This window comes from Gracilinanus agilis, chromosome 3 (assembly GCF_016433145.1).
Source record: "Gracilinanus agilis isolate LMUSP501 chromosome 3, AgileGrace, whole genome shotgun sequence".
In the NCBI taxonomy this organism is placed as follows: Eukaryota; Metazoa; Chordata; class Mammalia; order Didelphimorphia; family Didelphidae; genus Gracilinanus; species Gracilinanus agilis.
In genome coordinates this window covers 371,593,738-371,613,545 of record NC_058132.1, presented here as the reverse complement: position 1 = coordinate 371,613,545, position 19,808 = coordinate 371,593,738, and the positions used below count along the sequence as shown (strand labels likewise).

The following is a 19,808-nucleotide window of genomic DNA, read 5'->3' as shown; positions in this document are numbered from 1 at the left end:
GAGAGAGAGAGAGAGAGAGAGAGAGAGAGAGAGAGAGAGAGAGAGAGAGAGAGAGAGAGAGAGAGAGAGAGAGAGAATATGGGAAGAGACAAAAGTTCATTGGGGATGAAATCAAACTTGGGAGACATGCATCCATTGGCAAAACCTTGCTAGTTCTGCATTTTTTTCCTCTGAAAAGAATTCTTAAGCTGAAGTGTGATCTGTATTGCTCTTTTGGCCCTAAGGCCTTTTCATTGTTCAGCCTTGTAGTCATGCTGTTTGAATGTGGGAACTATGTTCCTTCTTAATTAATACTTGTGGGAGTCACACGTGGAGTTGGAACATAATGTTGGAGGAGTTGTTCCCAGAACTGGATATGTTAGCCAAGTTTAACATTCTTGCTCCTTAGGGATGATGAATGTCATCAAAGCTTTTGGCCTCATAAGGGGCAGTTGTGTCTACAGCATTGTATCTCAATCTGTGCAGTATCAATTACCCAAATCATAGACAACTCACTTGCAGAGGTATGATACAACCAACACCAGAAAGGTAAAATATAATTGAATTTGACAGAATGGATTCAGAAAGTCAATGCGATATTGGAAAGGACCTGGGGATATCATTAGTCTTCTCTGCATATACTGTAGATCCAGAGCTAAAATGTCTCGTATAACTAAATATCTACCATATGTATGTAATAATAATAGCTAATATTTATAAAGTACCTTAAGGTTCACAGAGCACTTCAACATATCTTATTTGATTCTCACAACAGCCTTGTGAGATGAGTACTTTTATTATTCATATTTTATAGATGAAACTGTCAGAGAGAAAAGTTTTAGTGACTTGCCTAGAATCATGCTACTAATATATTTCTTGAGCATGATCTGAATCAAGGTCTTCTCTAATCCAAGACCAGAGCTCTATCCAGTATACCACCTATCTGCCTAGATGGAATTGTTCAATTCAATAAACATTTATTAGTTCCAATTGTTCAATTCAGTAAGCATTTATTATTGAATGCCTGTTAAGTCCAGCATGCTAGGCACTAAAGGAGATATTTTTTTTAAGTTTAGACCAAATACAATCCATCTCCGCATTGAACTTTACAGTAGAGAGAAGATTGAATACATATATTTTGATGAATCTAGAATCTCATGTGCATGCTTACTCTTTCCTGTAAGATTTAAAATTGGTTTGACTCAATATGAGAGTGGCCATTTATAAAATACTAACCACTAAGTCAAAATGACTATTAGTAGCTTTTATTTACAAGGTAGAGATATTGAAAGTGGGAAATGTAGGAGGGAGACAGAGCCTTGTTTAGCCTACTGACCTAAGTGCTGCTCCAGTGAAATCCTGCTCAGCCCCCAGCAGGGGCTCCCTCAAGCCCCAATCTACTCCACCGGGAGGTGGTGTCTTCTGCCAGAAATCCTGGTGGTTTCTTCAGCCAGAGTTCCACCAATGCAGAACGACTCCAAGGAAAAGCTTGTCTCTTCACCTCTACTCACTGACACAGAATCCAAGAGAAGAGTCTCTCCAATAGCCAAAGAAGGAATGCCCAGAACCAGTCTCTCCAAGAGCCAAGGCAGAAAAGAGACCAGACCATGTTTGTCTCTTCTTTTATACCCGCTTTTTTCCACATCATTTCCTGTCTCTCTCCCTCTTCATAGAAACCAATTGTAGACTCCCAATTTGCCTAGCACTGCCCAAGGGGGGCAGTGCTTGTGGCTGTTGAGGATGTGAACTACTAAGTGACTTGTGAGCTCTCTTCTAATGGTTAGCTAGCTACTAAGTAGGGGTACTTTAAGTTCTTGATTTGATTAACTAAAAATAGACAAAGGGAGAATTAATTCTGTATTCACATTCCCCATCACAAGCTATTATACCTTCTCATCCAATGTGACTCTTACCTATAGCCTCCCATTAGACTTCCCCAAAGGGCACTTCCACTCTAAATGCTGGAGCCTTCCCTTCCATCTTTGAACATTGTATGGATGCAATATTTTCCCAGAGTGGTGCTTTCAGTATGGACTTTACCCTCACTACATAGCCAGCCCACCTCCTTTTCTGCTCTCATCTCTTTCAGATCATCACCTTTGAGCTTCTTCTCTACAACTTTTTATTGGTAATACGTTACATTGCCTGCTCCTATCCACCAGGCACCTCTCCAGTGTCCTTTGGGAAACCAACACCTTGAATTCTTCAGAGATTACAGCATTATGTGGCTCATAACCATATGTCTTCACCAAAGGAATAGGTGAATACTCAAATGGATCTATAATCTCATTGATTTGGAGGTTTCCTCCAGTAGGGCAGGTCATAAACTCTCCCTTCCTGCCCATCCTGTATAACTTTTGTCCATGTCTTCCCATTGGACCAGAGGGGTCTACCTCACTTAGTTTAGAAGGTAGCTCTTTGAGGGCAGCAAATGTCTTGGTGTCTCCATTTCTAAGCACAATGCTTGGCACATAGTAAATGCTTAGCTTTTTTTTCCTTTCATTCATTCCTGACATCTCAAAGGTACAAGGGAAACACCCTGCCAGACCAGTCAGCATTATTTGCCTATATGTGACTAGCCCATATTCTTTTCTTATATATTTTCTTAATGATATCTCTCACTACCATTCTTCTTTGAAGTTTCTCATTGGTTATACCCACCATGTACATTTCCTTTGCTTTCATTACAATACTCACTTCTCCGTGATATTATCATCTATGTTTTGCCACCACTGAAGGATTACTAGTGTCTTTTACCTTCATTACAGTACTCAGTTTTAGCTGTTAGCAATATTATTTGCCATGTTTTGCCTCTACTAGAAGATTGAAGATCTTTAATAAGATGGCCTTTTGTTCACTTAGAAGATTGGAGTCCCTAAAAGCACTGTGTAATTACCCATAAATGATCTTACTTACTGTCCACACTTTCAATTCTGGGTCCAGTTCTTTGTCCATTCTCAGTCCCCAGTATGCATCTGTTCATAGACTGGCTCTATGAATTATACATCCAAATGCCTATCATAATCTGGACAAGAGACAATTCTGTATTCACTTGGTTCTTCCCGTGTTGGATTGATGGACCGACACATACATTAATCACTTTTACACAAAATGTATGCTATATGTTGGCAGCAGGAGAGAGGGAGCACCAGATAGAGGATTAGTGAAGGTCTCAGGAAACAGCAGCAGCATTTGAGTTTGACTTTTGAGGCTAAATAGGATTCAATGAAGAGAGAAGGGAAGGAGCTCATTCCAGGTATAAGGAAAGACAGGAGCAAAGGCAAGGAGAAGATGGAGAAAAGAAAAGAAGGAAAAAATTATAGAGATATATGTATGTATGTATTATATATATGTACATATATTTATATATAAAACCTAGAAGGATAAGGAGATGCCAGAGTACAAAGGGCTTTGAATATCAAACAGGAGTATTTGAAAATAATTATTTAAGAGCCAGTAGGAATCCACTAAAACAGGGGTCGGCAACCTTTTTGGCCGTGAGAGCCAAAAAAGCCACATTTTTTAAAATGCAATTTTGTGAGAGCCATACAGTGCTCACAGTGTGCGCTCCTGTAACAGCGCCTGAAAAAAAAAATTGACTTTATGGCTCCTGCAGAAAGAGCCATATCTGGCCCTCAAAAGAGCCAGATATGGCTCAAGAGCCATACGTTGCCGACCCCTGCACTAAAAGGTTCTGAGTGAGCAAAATGTGACCAAAATTGTGACTCTATATCTGCACAACAAAAAAAAAGCCTAAAAAGGATATGAAGGATGGCTTCAAAGTGGTAGAAAGGAGCCAGACAGCTCAGTGGATAGAGAGCCAAGCCTGGAGACAGGAAGTCTTGGGGTCAAATCTAGTTTCGGATACTTCCTAGCTGTTTGACCCTGAGCAAGTCACTTAATCCCTTACTGCTCTTCTGCCTTAGAACCAATACAGAGTATGAATCCTTAGACAGAAGTGAGGGGGAGAGGGGAATCGAGAGGGGGAGAGAGACAGAGACAGAGACAGAGACAGAGATGAAGAGACACAGAGAGACAGAGACAGAGGGAGAGAGCACATGCATGCATGCATGCTTCTTGAGGACAGGGGATTCCTTGGATTTTACATTTGTATTCCTAGCACTTGGCACAGTTCTTGACTAATAAGTATATCATGACCAGCCATACCACTGCTGAGTTTGTACCCCCAAAAAGATCATAAGAGAAAAAACTTGTACAAAAATATTTATAGCTGTGCTCTTTGTAGTGGCAAAAGATTTGGAAAATGAGGGGATGCCCTTCGATTGGAGAATGGCTGAACAAATTGTGGTATCTGTTGGTGATGGAATACTATTGTGCTGAAAGGAATAATAAACTGGAGGAATTCCATGTGAACTGGAATGACCTCCAGGAAGTGATCCAGAGAGAAAGGAGCAGAGCCAGAAAAACATTGTATAGAGAGAATGATACACTGTGGCACTATGGATTAGCAGCAATACAATGGTCCAGGACAATTCTGAGGAACTTAATGAGAAAGAACAGTATCCCACATCCAGAGAAAGAACTGTGGGAGTAGAAAAGCAGAAGTAAAACATATGATCAATCAATCATATGGTTTGGTGGGAATAGATTTAGGGTTTGGGCATTAAAAGGTCACTCTATTACAAATATGAATAATATGGAAATAGGATTTGAGTAATAAGACATGTATAAATCAGTGGAATTGCTTGTCAGCTCCAGGAGAGGAGATATAAAAAGGGGAGGGAAAGAACATGAATCATGTAACCATGGAAAATTCTAAATAAATAAATAAATTTTTTTTAAAAAGAAAGTGCAGTGCTACTGACTATGTTGCAATCTCATTTAAAAATGTATTGTTTAATTTTAATTAAATAAAAACATTGATTTAAACTTAAAAAGTAAGTGTATAATGAATCTTTGTTCTTTTATTCTTTCATTTTAATGAAAAGAGGAACCAATTTCTCTTTTTCTTGATTTTTGATGTGCCTTGTTTTGTTCTTATTTCTTCCCTTTTTAGCTCCATCAGATGATGAAGAAAAGGGAAAAGCCAGAAATACACTAGAAATGATGCAGCAGGATGTGCCTGCTTCACCTGAGAAAGACATGCAGGTAACCTTTATTATTGAGCAGTATAAGTTAACAGCTACTAAAGACAATTTTTCTTCTTTCGATATTCAAACTGGATGTTTCCTGTGTCCCAAAATAAATAATTATGTAAAGTTATTGTGGGGGGAGGGGGAATAGAAGAAGAGAGGACAGGAGAAAAGGATTACCCTGTTTGGCCTTGAATTGGTAGAGTTTCAGTGAACAGAGAATTACTTTTGGATATCCTTAGCCCTTTTTTACATATAGAACAGTTATGTTGTACTGGAATGAACTTGGATTAGGAATCAGGTCCTGGGTGCAAATATCACCTCTGCTACATACTATTTGTGCAACCTTGAACATTGGAATCAAAACGTTTTGAAGTATCACTGTGATTTAGTTGAGGATGTTCTGACCAAAGATATAGGTAGGTAGGTAGGTAGGTAGATAGATAGATAGATAGATAGATAGATAGATAGATAGATAGATAGATAGATAGATAGATAGGGAGAGAGAGAGACACACACAGAGACAGAGATGAGAAATGTTAAATATATAAACTGAGGGATCTCTGCAATTTTCTTGTTCATTTTATCCAACTTCTTTTATTTTTTAAAAGTCAGAACTAGGAATTGGACCTGAGGTTTCATCATTATAGGGAATTCTCTTTTGAGGAAACTCCCTCCACTTCTCCCCAAGTAATAGTCTTAGAGAGTTGCCTAGAGTATTGAGATTGCCCAAGGTCATGCAGCAAATATGTGTCAGAGACAGAACTTTTCAGTCAGTAAGCATTTATTAAGCATCTACTCTGTGCCAGACATTGTGCTGAGCACAGGGGATGCAAAAGAGGCAAAAGACAGTCCCTGCCCTCAAGAAGCTCACAATCAAGCAAATAAATATGTACAAAAAGGCTATTAATAGGAAATAGTTAACAGAGGGAAGGCACTAGAATTATGGGGAGCTGTAAAAGATAGAAATTTAACCCAGTCTTAAAAGAGGCCAGAGAATTTTGTAGGCAGAGATAAGGAAGGCTTGGAAGACAGCTAGAGAAAAAGTCTGGAGCCAAGAGATGGAATGTCTTGTTTTTGCAGTAGCCAGGAGGCCAGTGGTCCTGAATTGAAGAGTATGTGGGTGGAAGTTTAAAGTCTTTCTTATATAATAAGGAAGATGAGTAAGGGAGAGGGAGACAGACAGACAGACAGACAGACAGACAGACAGACAGACAGACAGAGAAAGAGAGAGTGTGTGGGTATATGGGTATGGGTAGGTGTGGGTGTGTGTTGAAGAGGAGAGGACATTGGTTAAGTTATAAAGAACTTTGAATGCCAAACAGAAGATTTTGTATTTTTATCCTAGAGGTGATGGGGGCCCACTGGAGTTTAAGGAGTAGGAGGCTGACATCTTTCCACCTAGATCTTCATGATTTCAAGGCAGCCTCTCTCCTACTATATACCACGCTGCCTCTAATAAAAATCAGGTTCCAATAAATTCCTTACTACAAAAATTTCAAAGGATTTTGGCATTGATTTAGCATCTGTCTTCTGGGTATAGTTCCCAGCAGGAGACAAATAGCATGAATTAATCCAGCAGCATTTTGTGCTTATCCATGAGTGGCTTTTCCTGGTGAGCCTGTGCTAGAGGTGACATGGCCCAGGGTACATAAAGCAAAGAATTTGAGATTATACTGATTTGGTATTTCTTGGGAGTTCTAATTAAGTCTTTCCACAGGCTCAGAAGAACAAAGTCAAAGTATTCAATAATATGTAAAGAATCCTTTACTAGAATGCTCCAGAAATCTGTCCTTGTTTCTGCCTTGTTTGAGATTTTGATCAGAAATTTGCTTGAAGGCATAGATGGGCAGCTAGCTGGTACAGTGGATAGAGTGATGGTCCTGGAGTCAGTAAGACTTTTTTTCCTGAGTTCATCGCTGGCCTCAGATGCTTACTAGCTTTGCAACTATGAGCAAATCATTTAACCCCATTTACTTCAGTTTCCTCATTTTTCAAATGAGCTGGAAAAGAAAATGACAAACCACTCCAGTATCTCTGCTATGAAAACCTCAAATAGTGTCACAAAGAGTCAGACACAACTGAACAACAAAAACACCTGGCATGAGAGTATCTTGTTCCTTGGTGTTGGAAGGAGGCAAAACAGAAGACAGAGTGGAGTGAGCCAGAATTTACTTTCTGTCCCCTATCAAGGAAGGCATTGGGAGAACTTTGGTAGTCCAATCAAGAAGGGGAGGCAGTTGAGTTTAGCATCAAGGTAATGAGACTGGAGATAATCTTAACCTGAGAGGGACTTCTTGTTCCTTGTAGCGGAGACCAGGCCAACCAGATAAAGAGTGGAAAGAGCCACTATAAGACCCATGTCTCCTTCCTCTAGTACTTAACCAAATGGTAACATTTTGAATTTCAATTAATTATCTAATATCCTTTCTCAAACTTCAACAATAGAAGCTAACTTTGGCTTTCCCTGTGATACAGCAGTCCAACAGTGCCTTAACTAATAGAATAATGGTTTTACTGAAATTCTCCCAACTCTTTCAGCTATAGGGCTTATGAGTCATCCCAGACCTCTTGCTATTCACATCTCTTCATCCTCTATTTTCCTAATTTCAGATTCCATTTAGTTTGGTCAACTAAATCACATTCAATAAATTTTCTCATGAGAAATTTCAATCTTTTGAATCTTATCCTCTTTTTGGAATTTCATAAGATGGGCTCTTCTACCATTCTGGTCTTCTTATATTTTAACCCACCTCTACCTTTCAGTCACAGTGACCTAACTTGCTAATGCTCAAGCATAACATTCCATCTCCTAATTTGGAACATTTATACTAGCTGTTCCCCAGGCCTAGAATATTCTGTCTTCTCATCTTCACATCTTGGCTTTTCCAGCTTCTTGTAGGACTAAACTCAAATCCCATTTTCTACAGGAACCCTACCAACATTCCCATCCTTCTGGGATAACCTTCTGTTAACACTGCATATATCTTGTATTCTATTGTTGGAGGAGATGAGGTTGTCTTGGTTTGACTTTAGAATGGCTTAGAGCACTAGACCAGGAGTCAGAAAGATTCAGTTTCATAAGTTCAAATCTGGCCTTTGACACTTATTATCTGTGGGATCTTGGAAAAATCACTTAGCCCTGTTGGCTTCAGTTTCCTCATCTGTCAAATGAGCTGGATAAGGATGGAAAACCATTCCAGTACCTTTGCCAAGAAACCCCAAAAGGGGTCACAAATAGTCAGACAACTGGAAAAAAATGACTAAACAACATTTCTCCTAGGCTAGAAGTACTGCAGCCACTTGGAGGCTGTTAATCCCACAGCTGATTGTCACAGAAGCTTTAACCTATTCTGTTTCTCACATATTGGCTTACCTCCTCCCTTGGCAGCCCATCTCTTCCCCCTTCACCCACTGCCAATCCTCAAGGCTCACCATATTGATACCAGTCTTAGTGCAGACACCCAGTTGGCTTTACCCCTTCTGCAGCTCAGAAATCCCAAACTCAAAAAATCCACTAACCTTAGCCTCCCCAGTAAAAGGTCTAAGCGACCATCTAGGCTACATAATTATTTGTTTGTTTTCTCCTACATTAAAATATGAGCTCTTTGAGAAAAGGGACTGTGTTTTTGCCTTTCTGCCCTTAGCACGGTGCCTGGCACATTTGCAAGATGTCTTCATTCAGTCCTTTTTCTTTCTCTACTTTTGGGGCTATTCTAACACCCAACTCCTGGCTCCTATTGAACCTACTTTTTTCCCTTTTTTATATCTTGATATCATCTCTTGTAGTCTCATTTTCTTCCAACTGTTTCCCAGTTTAGTTTTGTATCACATTCCCTACCCCTTCTTCTCTTCCTCACTAAAAATCTACATATCTAATTTGAATATCTATTCTATTTCCATCTTCATGTTCTTCTTTCTCTCTTTTTGTTTTTTAATAAACCCTTACCCTCTGTTTTAGAATGAATACTAAGTTTCAGTTCCAAGACAAAAGAACAATAAAGGCTAAGCTATTGAGGTTAAGTAACTGGACCAGGGACACATAGCTAGGAAATGTCTGAAGCCATATATGAACCCAGAACCTCCAGTCTCTAGACCTGGCTCTCTATCCACTTTGTTACCTATCTGCCCGCTGGTCCTTCTTTTTCCTCCTTTTCTTCCTATATTCTAGCTACTCTACATTTAATCTTTTTGTTGTTGTTCTTTTGTATTTTTATTCATTTTGTTAAATATTTCCCAATTAAATTTTTTTCAGTTGAGCTAAATGCTGATTTTTAAATTATTTGGTCTCTTTTTTCAGCATTTTATTTTTCCAATACTATTTCCAAATACATATAAAAACAATTTCAACATTTTTTTTAAATAATGAATTCTAAATTCTCTCTCTCCCTCCTTCCCCTCTCCCCTCGTTGAGAACAGGTAGTTTGATACAGGTTATATATGTGCAGTCATGCAAAATATATTTCTATATTTAATCCTTTTTTTTGTTCCCCCCAGTACTACTGTCCCTACTTGCTAGATTGAAGAACAATTCAGCATCCTCCATCCCCGTTTTTAATACTATTGGATTCCAAGTTCATATTTCCTCCCTCTCTTACTATTTTTCATCAGTAATGTGTTAGCAAAGATAAAATAGGACCACTCAGACAACCTTGTTTTATTCTTCTTGTGACCTTTGTTACCTTTATAATCCTAGTAATCCCAGTCTGAATGCTAGTCACATCTGTTTATGATTTTCTTTTATCTCAGTCTTGGGTGGTATCATGTGATTCTTAGAGAATTCCCCACACTGTCAGTCTGTTCAGTTATAAAATGATCATCCTTTGTAAGCTTCTTTCTATTACTGTCCAGACTGAATGGATGGCCTGTAATGCCTGTTCATTAATACACATATCTGAGACAAACGATGCAGATAGACAGGGAGGTGGACCCAGAATTGAGCATCCAGAAGACTTATTGACTTTGGAAATTACAATAATGTTTTAGTTACTTCAACCTTCTCCCTGGGGTAAAAAAAAAAAAAGTGGTTTGTGTTTTTAATACCAATTCTTCAGATGACATTGTATGAATATAAGTCATGGAATAGACTATTTTTTCCAAAGATCTAAAGTTGAGGATCTTCTAAAAGCAATGGAGAGGCACATACTAGAGTGTGAACAAGCATCAACTCATTATAAATGAGATTTTAAGCAGAAGACCTAGAAAAAAGGAACTGAAAACCCTCCAATCTGGAGGATATGCATTTGAGTGGGACTGTAGTATCAAGGTTTTAGGTACCTCCGTGGATAGAGCACTGGACCTAGAGTCTGAGACCAAATCCAGCCTCAGACACTAGCATGGTCGTCCTGAGCAAGTCATTTAACTTCTATTTGCCAGTTTTCTCTTCTTTAAAATGGAGATCATTAAAGCATCCCCCTCCCAAGGTTCTGGTGAGAATTGAATGATATAACAATTATTAAGCACTCAGCAGAGAGCCTGGCACAAAGTTAGCAACATATGTGAGCTGCCATTATTTACTATGTGTTATTCCCCTCCACATAGTCAAAGATTCAGGCAAATTGGGCTTCCTTTTTATACTTTATTTGTCTGTTCTTGGATTGTCTGCACCCTTTTTTCTCTATTTTCCCTATTTAACTTCCATCTTGCTATATTATAGTCTCACTCAAATAAAACACATCCTCCCCAAAATTTCCTTCAGTTCCCTCGGTGTCTCACACGATATTCTATACACATGAGAGGTATTTAATAAATGTTTGTTGATTTTATTCAGTTTTGTTAACAGACTGGTTGGTGAATTTACAAGGATCTAACATAAACAATAACATTGATTCCAAAAATTATTAAAACTGCAATATATTGTCTTTTACACATACTTGTTTTTTTAAACCCTTACCTTCCATCTTAGAGTCAATACTATATATTGGTTCCAAGGCAGAAGAGTGGTAAGGGTAGGCAATGGGGATCAAGTGACTTGCCCAGGGACACACAGCTGAGAAGTGTCTGAGGCCAGATTTTAACCTAGGACCTCCCATCTCTAGGCCTGGCTCTCAATACACTGAACTAACAGCTGCCCCCTTTTACATATACTTTTTAAGCCTTGAATGAAGCATTTTTCTGTATAGGATAATAGAGAGAAACTGGCCAATTTGTATATGTACATTTATAGGACTTATAGTTATTATATATGTTAAGTTTTTAAGGAAGTTTTGACTTCTGGACATTCCCAAAGCAGTGTTCTTGACAGAAAACTTATTCAAACCTCTCCATGCCACAGGTAAACCTTACTTTTGTGTTCTTCAGCCCACACTCCAGCTCTGCCCATTACCCCATCAGCTGACTGCAGACAGTTACATGTTCTTCTTAATCATACAACTACATCATCTCTAGCAACCAGTTCGTGTCTAAATTATATGTAAACGGACTTTACTCTTGGCTTGCTTTATTCCAAAGGCTTGCCAACACTTCTAATTTTTTCTCTATATGTTTCTTCCAAAATAAATTATATGCTGTCCCACTTCTAGAGATGACATCATATTCTTTCATCCCTGGCACCAGTCAATTCAGGAATGACTTTCAGAGTCATCCCTAGTGAGTTTGCAGTGAAAGTTCCCAGAATATAATTCCTTCTGTGAGATCTCAATGAATTCCCCCTGGGCTCTTATCTGGGATGCTCGTAGATTTTGAATGGTGCCATGAACTGTTATTTTCCCCTCAGATTGTGTAGGACTTTATGTCTGTGTGTGCATGCACAAGCACACACTTTGGACCTTAAAAAAATTAAGATACCCCAGGAACGCAGGGACACTCTTCTTAAAATTGTGCTTTTTTTTCATTCTCCTTACTTAAATTATACTATAGCTGTAGTCTACTCACTTCCCAGGGTTATTAAATGAAAGTCAGGTGAGATGATATTTAATAAAGCATTGAGCACAGTGCCTGGCACATAGAAGGCACTTAATAAATGCTTGTTTCCTTCCTTTATTTCTGTATGTATTCTCGTTCATTTGTTCCACTCATGTCTGACTCTTTGTAACCCCATTTGGAATCTCCTAGGCAAAGATACTGGAGTGGTTTGCCATTTCCTTCTCCAACTCATTTTATAGAGGAGGAAACTAAGGCAAACAGGGTGAAGTGACTTATCCAGGGTCACATAACTAGTAAATGTTTAAGGCCAAATTTGAACTTGAGTCTTCCTGACTCCAGGTTGGATATTTTATCTCCTGCACCTCCTACCTACCCTACCATTTCAATTCTAAAACTACCACTGGTTCCTTGTTACCCTGCTTATTCACTCTTTTTTTCTTCTTAAACCTTTACCTTTCATCTTAGAATCAAAGTTAGGTTTCACTTCTTGGGCAGTAGAGCAGTAAAAACTAAGTAATTTGTGGTTAAGTGGCTTGTCCAGGGTCAAAAAACAGGTAGGAAGTGTTGAAGACATATTGGAACCCAGGACCTCTTGTCTCAAAGCCTGGTTCACTATCCAGTGAGCCACCTGTCTGCCCTCTCACTCTAATTAAAACTACTCTTCACCTTTCTTTCTTCACCTTGCTCTAATCAGCATTACTCTAAATCTCTCTTTTTTCTTTGTCTGTCTGTCTGTCTGTCTGTCTGTCTGTCTGTCTGTCTCTCTCTCTCTCTCTCTCTCTCTCTCTCTCTCATATGTGTGGGTTCTTCTGATTTTTCCTTTCCTCTCACCCACTTTTTCTGTCCAGCTACTATAAAATCACAATGAACCCACTCCTCTTCACAGGTAGTAGACATTTTGACCTCTTCCTGTCAGTCTCTGAGAAATTTGACCTCCTATAAGATCAGTGGAAATAGATATGATATTTATAGCATCTTATTTTCAAAAAAAGATTTACAGTCATTTAAAACTTTACATGCCACTCATCACAAAACAGGCAACCCCCCCCTTTGACCAACCCCACCCCCCATTTTACAAAAATAGAGACTAAGGAACTTGAGGAATTATTTGTTAATATATTGAATAGCTTATAATCAGATTCAAAAGTTACTAAAAAGAGGAAATTCTAGTACATTCAGACCTTTGACACCATTTTTTAAAAACCTACAAGTGCCTCTTTTTTTGAATTTTTTCACATTCTATTGAAGGAGGTTTTTTAGTTTTGTTTTTGATCTTCTGACCACCAAAATACCCTATTTCTGTTTAAAAGTATGCCCCTTGTGTTCCTTTCCACAAGTGGTCATATTGAAGTCCCTCAGTCACCCATTCCCCATTGGGACCAACAACACACCTTAAAAAACATACATATATTCTGTATTCCTACAAAAGAATCAGGGTCTGTGGTAGCTACCTGGCCCACAAAATTGGATCCTTATTCATACCACCATGTTCTAATGAGCTCAGCAAAAAAAGTTTTTCCTATCCTTTGAGTAGGGATAGAACCATCTTTCCATAAATTTAATGCCACATTTTCTAAGTACTTAAATAAAGCATCTTTATCCAAATGATTGGAACAATCTTTCCTTTTGTTCTTATGATTTAGATGGAATAGATTCCTGTAACTGAGCTCACTCCCAGATATTTGGCCAACATAATGATGTTTAGACTCATCCACCTTCTGAACTTAAAAACACAAATCATCAAACAATATACTCCTTTCCTTTCTACTCCCATGCCCTATGTGAGAAAATGGAACAGATTTCTAGTGCAGCTTTCATTCAATGGTTAAGATACTATTGACTTTGAGAAACTGTAGATCTGTTTGTTGCATCTAATTCTTCATCTTTAAGGTCAGGAGTCAAAACTTAACCTATCACTGTAATCATCAAAAACTTTGACATCTTATGACCTATCTAGTAGTTTCTGTGATATATTTGTGGCCCCAGGTTAGCTTCTAATTCATGAATATCAGCATCACAAGGATAGCTCACTTCAATGTCAAATTCAAACTTAGATGAAGAATGGGGCTGTGCAGGGCAGCTGGGTAGTTCTCAATGGAGAGCCAGGCCTAGAGACGGGAGGTCCTAGGTACAAATCTGGTCTCAGACACTTCCCAGCTGTGTGACCCTGGGCAAGTCACTTGATCCCCATTGCCTACCCTTACCACTCTTCTGCCTTAGAGCCAATACACAGTATTGACACCAAGATGGAAGGTAAGGGTTAAAAAAAGAAAATTAAAAAAAAAAAAAGAATGGGGCTGTCCTTATTTTTAAACAAGAGAGATCATAACACCATTTTTTCATTTCTAATAGCATTTTGCTATTGGCATATTTCTGTACTGACAGAGAAGGCCCCAGAATCCCAAGATCTTCATGTTACTTGATTCGCGCACATTTAAAATCTACTCCTCCTCTAGCTGAAACAGAGCCCAAAAACTGTTTAACTGTGGCCTTGGTAATTATACAGGAGGGATCATATGGAACTATGTCTGCTGCTGGCTTTGGCGCATGTTCATCCTTAAATAGCTCATTGAATTTGCAGATTGTCTGCAGGACCATAATGAAAAGGCTGGTCTATAATCATTTTAAAAGGAGATGGTGAGGCAAGATTTACACTGGTTATCCATTCTCCCTTTGGTAACAAGTATTCCCATTTGGATGGAAACTGAGAGAGGAAACTTGGAATATTTTTACTTTACATTTTAGATCTTGGCAACATGTTTCAAAATGTCGAGTAAAAAAGCTCAACACAGGAAGCATTTTATATTCTGCTTATGATTAATAAATTAGGAATTTGAGGCATTCTATTTCATAAATCAAGGTCTTAGTCCAAATATCCTGTTTTTCTATGTAAAAAAAAAAACAGCATAAAAATAGAACCAAATTGTGCAGGGCATTGAGGAGTCAAATCAATAGGCTCTCAATTTGGAGGGAATAAGGGTGGTATGGTTGATAAGAGCTTTATAGAAACATTAGCATAAGCATTGGTATTGTACTAGTTTACAATGAGGACTTTGATCCAGCTGCGTAGAAACACAGTACCACACTGATTTTCTGTACTAAATTAAGAGAAGCAAAGAAGATGTAAAATAATAATCTGCTAAACAATCATATTTATTTGGTATATACAGTTAAACAATCAAGTCTAACCACCATTCATAGAACTGTGGTAACAAGACAGCCAATCTTAACCATCATCTCCATTTATATCACAGTTGTATGGACCTGGCTGAGGTTTTACAGTGTTTTTTTTAATCTTTTAAGCTTTACCCAAAGATATCAGCACTGAATTTTTTGTTTAATTTTTGCATTTGCATCATAATTTTTCTTCATTCCTGTTCCCCAGGTTGGACCTTCCTTATTATAAAGAAAAACAAACAAAAACATCTGATAAATAAACCTTATCTGACAATAGATATCTTATTTTGTTCTTTAGTGATCTACCACCTCTCTGCTGTTAGGGAGAAGGAGATATGTTTCATATTGTACTTTTCTAGGACTTTCATTGGTATTTCCATTACATTCATTGTTATCATCATTGTGTATTTTATTCTTTATCAATTCATACACATCCTGCTACTTTTCTCTTCCTCACATCCATAATCTCTTACTGCATGATAATAATTATATTCACATAACATTGTTTTTATAACCACTTACTATTCAGCTGGCACCTGTTTTGTTTTCAACTATTTTCTGTCCAAAGAAGAGATGTAATTACCTGACATTTGGGTCTGTCTTTAACTTTCTTGTAGCTATTTGCGGGTTAGCTAGCTTTCTTCCATAATTCCACATTGAAATCTAGAATGGTTGTACCACTTCACATTTGCCCCAGCAGTAGTCATATGCCTATCTTTCCACGACCTCTCCAAAACTGATTATTTCCATCTTTAGCAATGTGCATGGAATAAAGGAAATCTTTGAGGTTGTTTTAATTTGTATGATTATTACTGTATGTGATTTGATTGACTATTCTAAATGATTTGTAACATATGGTATTAATAAATAAAAAAGTATAGAATAAAACAAATTTTATTAATTAAATTAGTAATGGACAATAAGTTTTAATAGTTTATAAATCATTTTCCCCAAAACTCTTCTCTTATTCTTTAACCACTTATCTATTTTGGAATGGCCCTCACTATCATATATTTGTGTCAATAACATCAATCTTTTATTAGTGGTGTTGGATACAGATCTTTTTCCTTCTTTTTGAATTTTCTTACAATTCAGTCCTCACTGATATTATTCATGTTAATCATTTTAGTTTTTTGTAGTAAAAACTTTTATCTTTTATAATCTCATCTACCCCTTTGTTTAGTAAAGAATTCTCCCTTTAGCTATAGCCATTAAAGGTACCTGATTTAGTTCTCTTCTCTCTCTCTGTCTCTCTGTCTCTCTCTCTGTCTCTCTCTCTGTCTCTCTGTCTCTCTCTCTCTCTCTCTCTCTGTCTCTCTCTCTCTCTTTTTGTGTGTCTTTTTGTATTGTCTGATCCTGATTTCTGCCAAACTTCTTTCCAGTTCTCCTAGCAGTTCTTTATCAAAAAGTGAATCATGCAGGGGCAGCTGGGTAGCTCAGTGGAGTGAGAGTCAGGCCTAGAGACAGGAGGTCCTAGGTTCAAACCCGGCCTCAGCCACTTCCCAGCTGTGTGACCCTGGGCAAGTCACTTGACCCCCATTGCCCACCCTTACCACTCTTCCACCTATGAGACAATACACCGAAGTACAAGGGTTTAAAAAAAAAAAAAAAGTGAATCATGCACTCAACATTCTGAATTCCTGGATTTATTAGTACTAAGCCTCTATTTTCTGCTGCTTCTGTTTCTTAATTATCTAGTAGGTGCTTAAGAGTTAATTTAGCTTATTTATTAGTTTTATTAATATTCAATTAACTTATTGGTTTTATTAATGATTATTTTTGTTAATTTTATTATTGTTTGATTAATTGATCTATTTCTGGCTTTGGATTTTGAGTCAGAAACCTGGCACTCTGCTCTTTACTTTCTGTGCCATGTTGGAGAAATCATTTCACTTCTCTTGTCCTTGGTGTCCTTAGCTTTAAAATTCTGGGGTCAAGAACTACATGGCACAATAGATGGGAAGTTGGACCTGAACTCTGGAAGCCTTGAGCTTGAGTCCTGTGTCATCCTCTTATTTGCTATGCAAGTGAACACCTCTCAGTCAGTCTTGGTTTCCTTATCCTTACAATGAGGATAATACTAGCGCCAACCTTACAAAGTTGTTTGTTTTGAGGATTAAATGAAATAACATGTATGAAGGCATTTCAGAATGTTTAAAGTGCTATATAAATGTTACCAGCTTTCATTATTGCTATCATTACTCCTTATAATTCTCTATCTGAGATCCTATGATCTTTCTATTAGATTCTCTAGAAAAGCACATTTTTTAAATGTACTGTCAGGCACTGTGTTGAGTGGTTGTGGATACAAAAAAAGGAAAGAATCCAAATAAATGGAAAATCAAGAGAGACCTTTTGCAGGAGGTCATACTCAAAATGAGCCCAAAAGGAAGCTGAGGATTGTAAGAGGAGGAAGGGGAAAGGGTTAGTACCTGCAAAAAGCCCAGAGAAGAGATGGAGTGTCATTTGAAGAAAACAACAAACAGGCCAGTTTTGCTGGACCAGAGTGTATGAAGAAGGGTAATGAGCAATAAGCTCAGCTGACTAGAAGCAATTCATGAATCCAAAGGCATTTGTGTTTTATTCTAGAGGCAAAAGAGAAGTATTAGGAGTTCTTGAATAGGTACATAGCATGTTCAGACCTCTGATTTAGGAATATCATTTTTCAATTTCTAAGGCTCTATAGCAAGAAGACTGAAGAGATGAGGGAGGGCTGTATGACATAATAGATTGACTGATGACCCAGAGTGAGGAAGTTCAAATCCAGAATCTGACCTTGATGAGCTATTGGCAGAAGCAATTGCTGTAGAGCAGTGATTCCCAAAGTGGGCGCTACCGCCCCCTGGTGGGTGCTGCAGCGATCCAGGGAGCCAGTGATGGCCACACTTTTTTTTGTATTGCATTCTATTTTGAGTTCAATAAATAGTTTAATAATTTCCAGGGGGCGCTAAGTAATATTTTTTCTGGAAATGGGGCGGTAGGCCAAAAAAGTTTTGGAACCACTGCTTAGAGCATTTAGAGTTTGGTTAGACATTGAAGAAGCCACAGTTATCCACTGCATCCTGAGCCATCAACCTCTTGGCTTTTGTATTGCCCCTGGACTTCTGTGAATGGAAAGGAGAATAAAACCAATAACTAATGCAACTTTGCCTCACATAAAATCCAATTTATACATGAATCAAAAGGCATCAATCACCACTGATGTCATTTTGGTCCTCTTCGAGAATGAAGGGCAACCACCAACAACTGGTCATTAGCAAGTTTATTAATTCTTATCTGTAAGAGGCAAATAATGCATTTGTACTAACTACTTCATAGGGTTCTTGCAAAGCATTTTGCACACTTTAAAGCATTCTAAAAAAATGCCGGTCATTGTTCCAACCCTAAAACATTTTCTAATTTTTTATCCAAGTTCCTCCTACCTAACCTCTGCATAATAATATGTTATTACTTTACAATTACCTTCTCTATTTTTAGATTTCTGCCATGGCACCTTGAAGAATACGTGATAAAATATACTATAGGAGCTTTATCATTTTCCCAGCCTTCACTCTAAACTGAGTCCCTTTTATGTGATTTGCTTTACAGCCCAAAGAATGTTTCCTGATGCAGACAAAAGAAAAGAAAGAAGAGGCCACCAAGGCCAAGAGGAGACGAAAGGTATTGCTTACACTTATCTAACCAATAGTTTTGGGAGTGATCTTAACAGCTAATATTGCCTCTCTCTTTAAGGGCTAGTCATAATTTCATTTCCTCTGCTATAGAGTATAATGAACCCTCCCAGATATGCAGTTATTGACAGTTTCCAGAGAAAGTGATACATCACCCTTTATTACTTAGTGTAGTATATACCTCAAAATTGTTCCCTTTGGATCTGTTACAGGAGTCTAAAAATAACTGTGCCTCTCTTTGGCCAAGGTATTCAACGGTAGTTTTATGTGTAGGGAATCCCTCAGTCTACCCCTCTCAACAGCTTACAGCCAAATTTAGTACTTGTCAGTCTGAATATTGAAGTCAGAGTCAAGTCAATGAGCATTTATTAGCACCTCCTGGGCTTACCAATGCTAAGAGCCAGGAATACAAAGAAAGCCAAAAAAACATCCCCTGCTCTCAAAGTGCTCGAAGTTTAATAGGGAAGACAATGTGCAAATAACTGTGTATAGACAAGCTATACACAAGATAAATGGACCGAGTTGGTAGACCAAGCGTCTTATGTGAGGAATAGCAAGGAGACCAGTATCACTGGATCACAGAATAAGGTTTAAAAAGACTGAAAAGGTAGTCAGGGACTGGATTATGAAGGCCTTTAAGTACCAAACAGAATTTATATTTGCAAGACTGATGCCACTATCAATTCCTCCATATAGTTCAACTTTGGAAATACAATGGTAATTTTCTGTAGTATAAGCAATATGTGTTTTCTTTTACAACATGATAAACATAAAATTATGTATAGCATAATAGCACATGTACAACCTATATCATATTACCTGCCATCTCAGGGAGGAGAGAGGAGTGAAAGGGAGGGAGAAAACATCAATTGTAACATGTCAGAAAATTATTATTAAAAATGTATCTACTGGGGCAGCTGGGTAGCTCAGTGGATTGAGAGCCAGGCCTAGAGACGGGAGGTCCTAGGTTCAAATCTGGCCTCAGACACTTCCCAGCTGTGTGACCCTGGGCAAGTCACTTGAC

General features: G+C 38.1%; 1 protein-coding gene across 1 annotated transcript in view; it reads left to right on the top strand.

Annotated features, from left to right (window-relative positions):
- Positions 1-19,808, top strand: part of CMSS1 (cms1 ribosomal small subunit homolog) — a 425,421-nt gene that overhangs the window by 374,594 nt on the left and 31,019 nt on the right. Inside the window, exons 3-4 of the mRNA XM_044669203.1 lie at positions 4,997-5,088; positions 18,702-18,773. Coding sequence (XP_044525138.1) covers positions 4,997-5,088; positions 18,702-18,773 — 164 coding nt within the window. The remainder of the gene's footprint in view (positions 1-4,996; positions 5,089-18,701; positions 18,774-19,808) is intronic.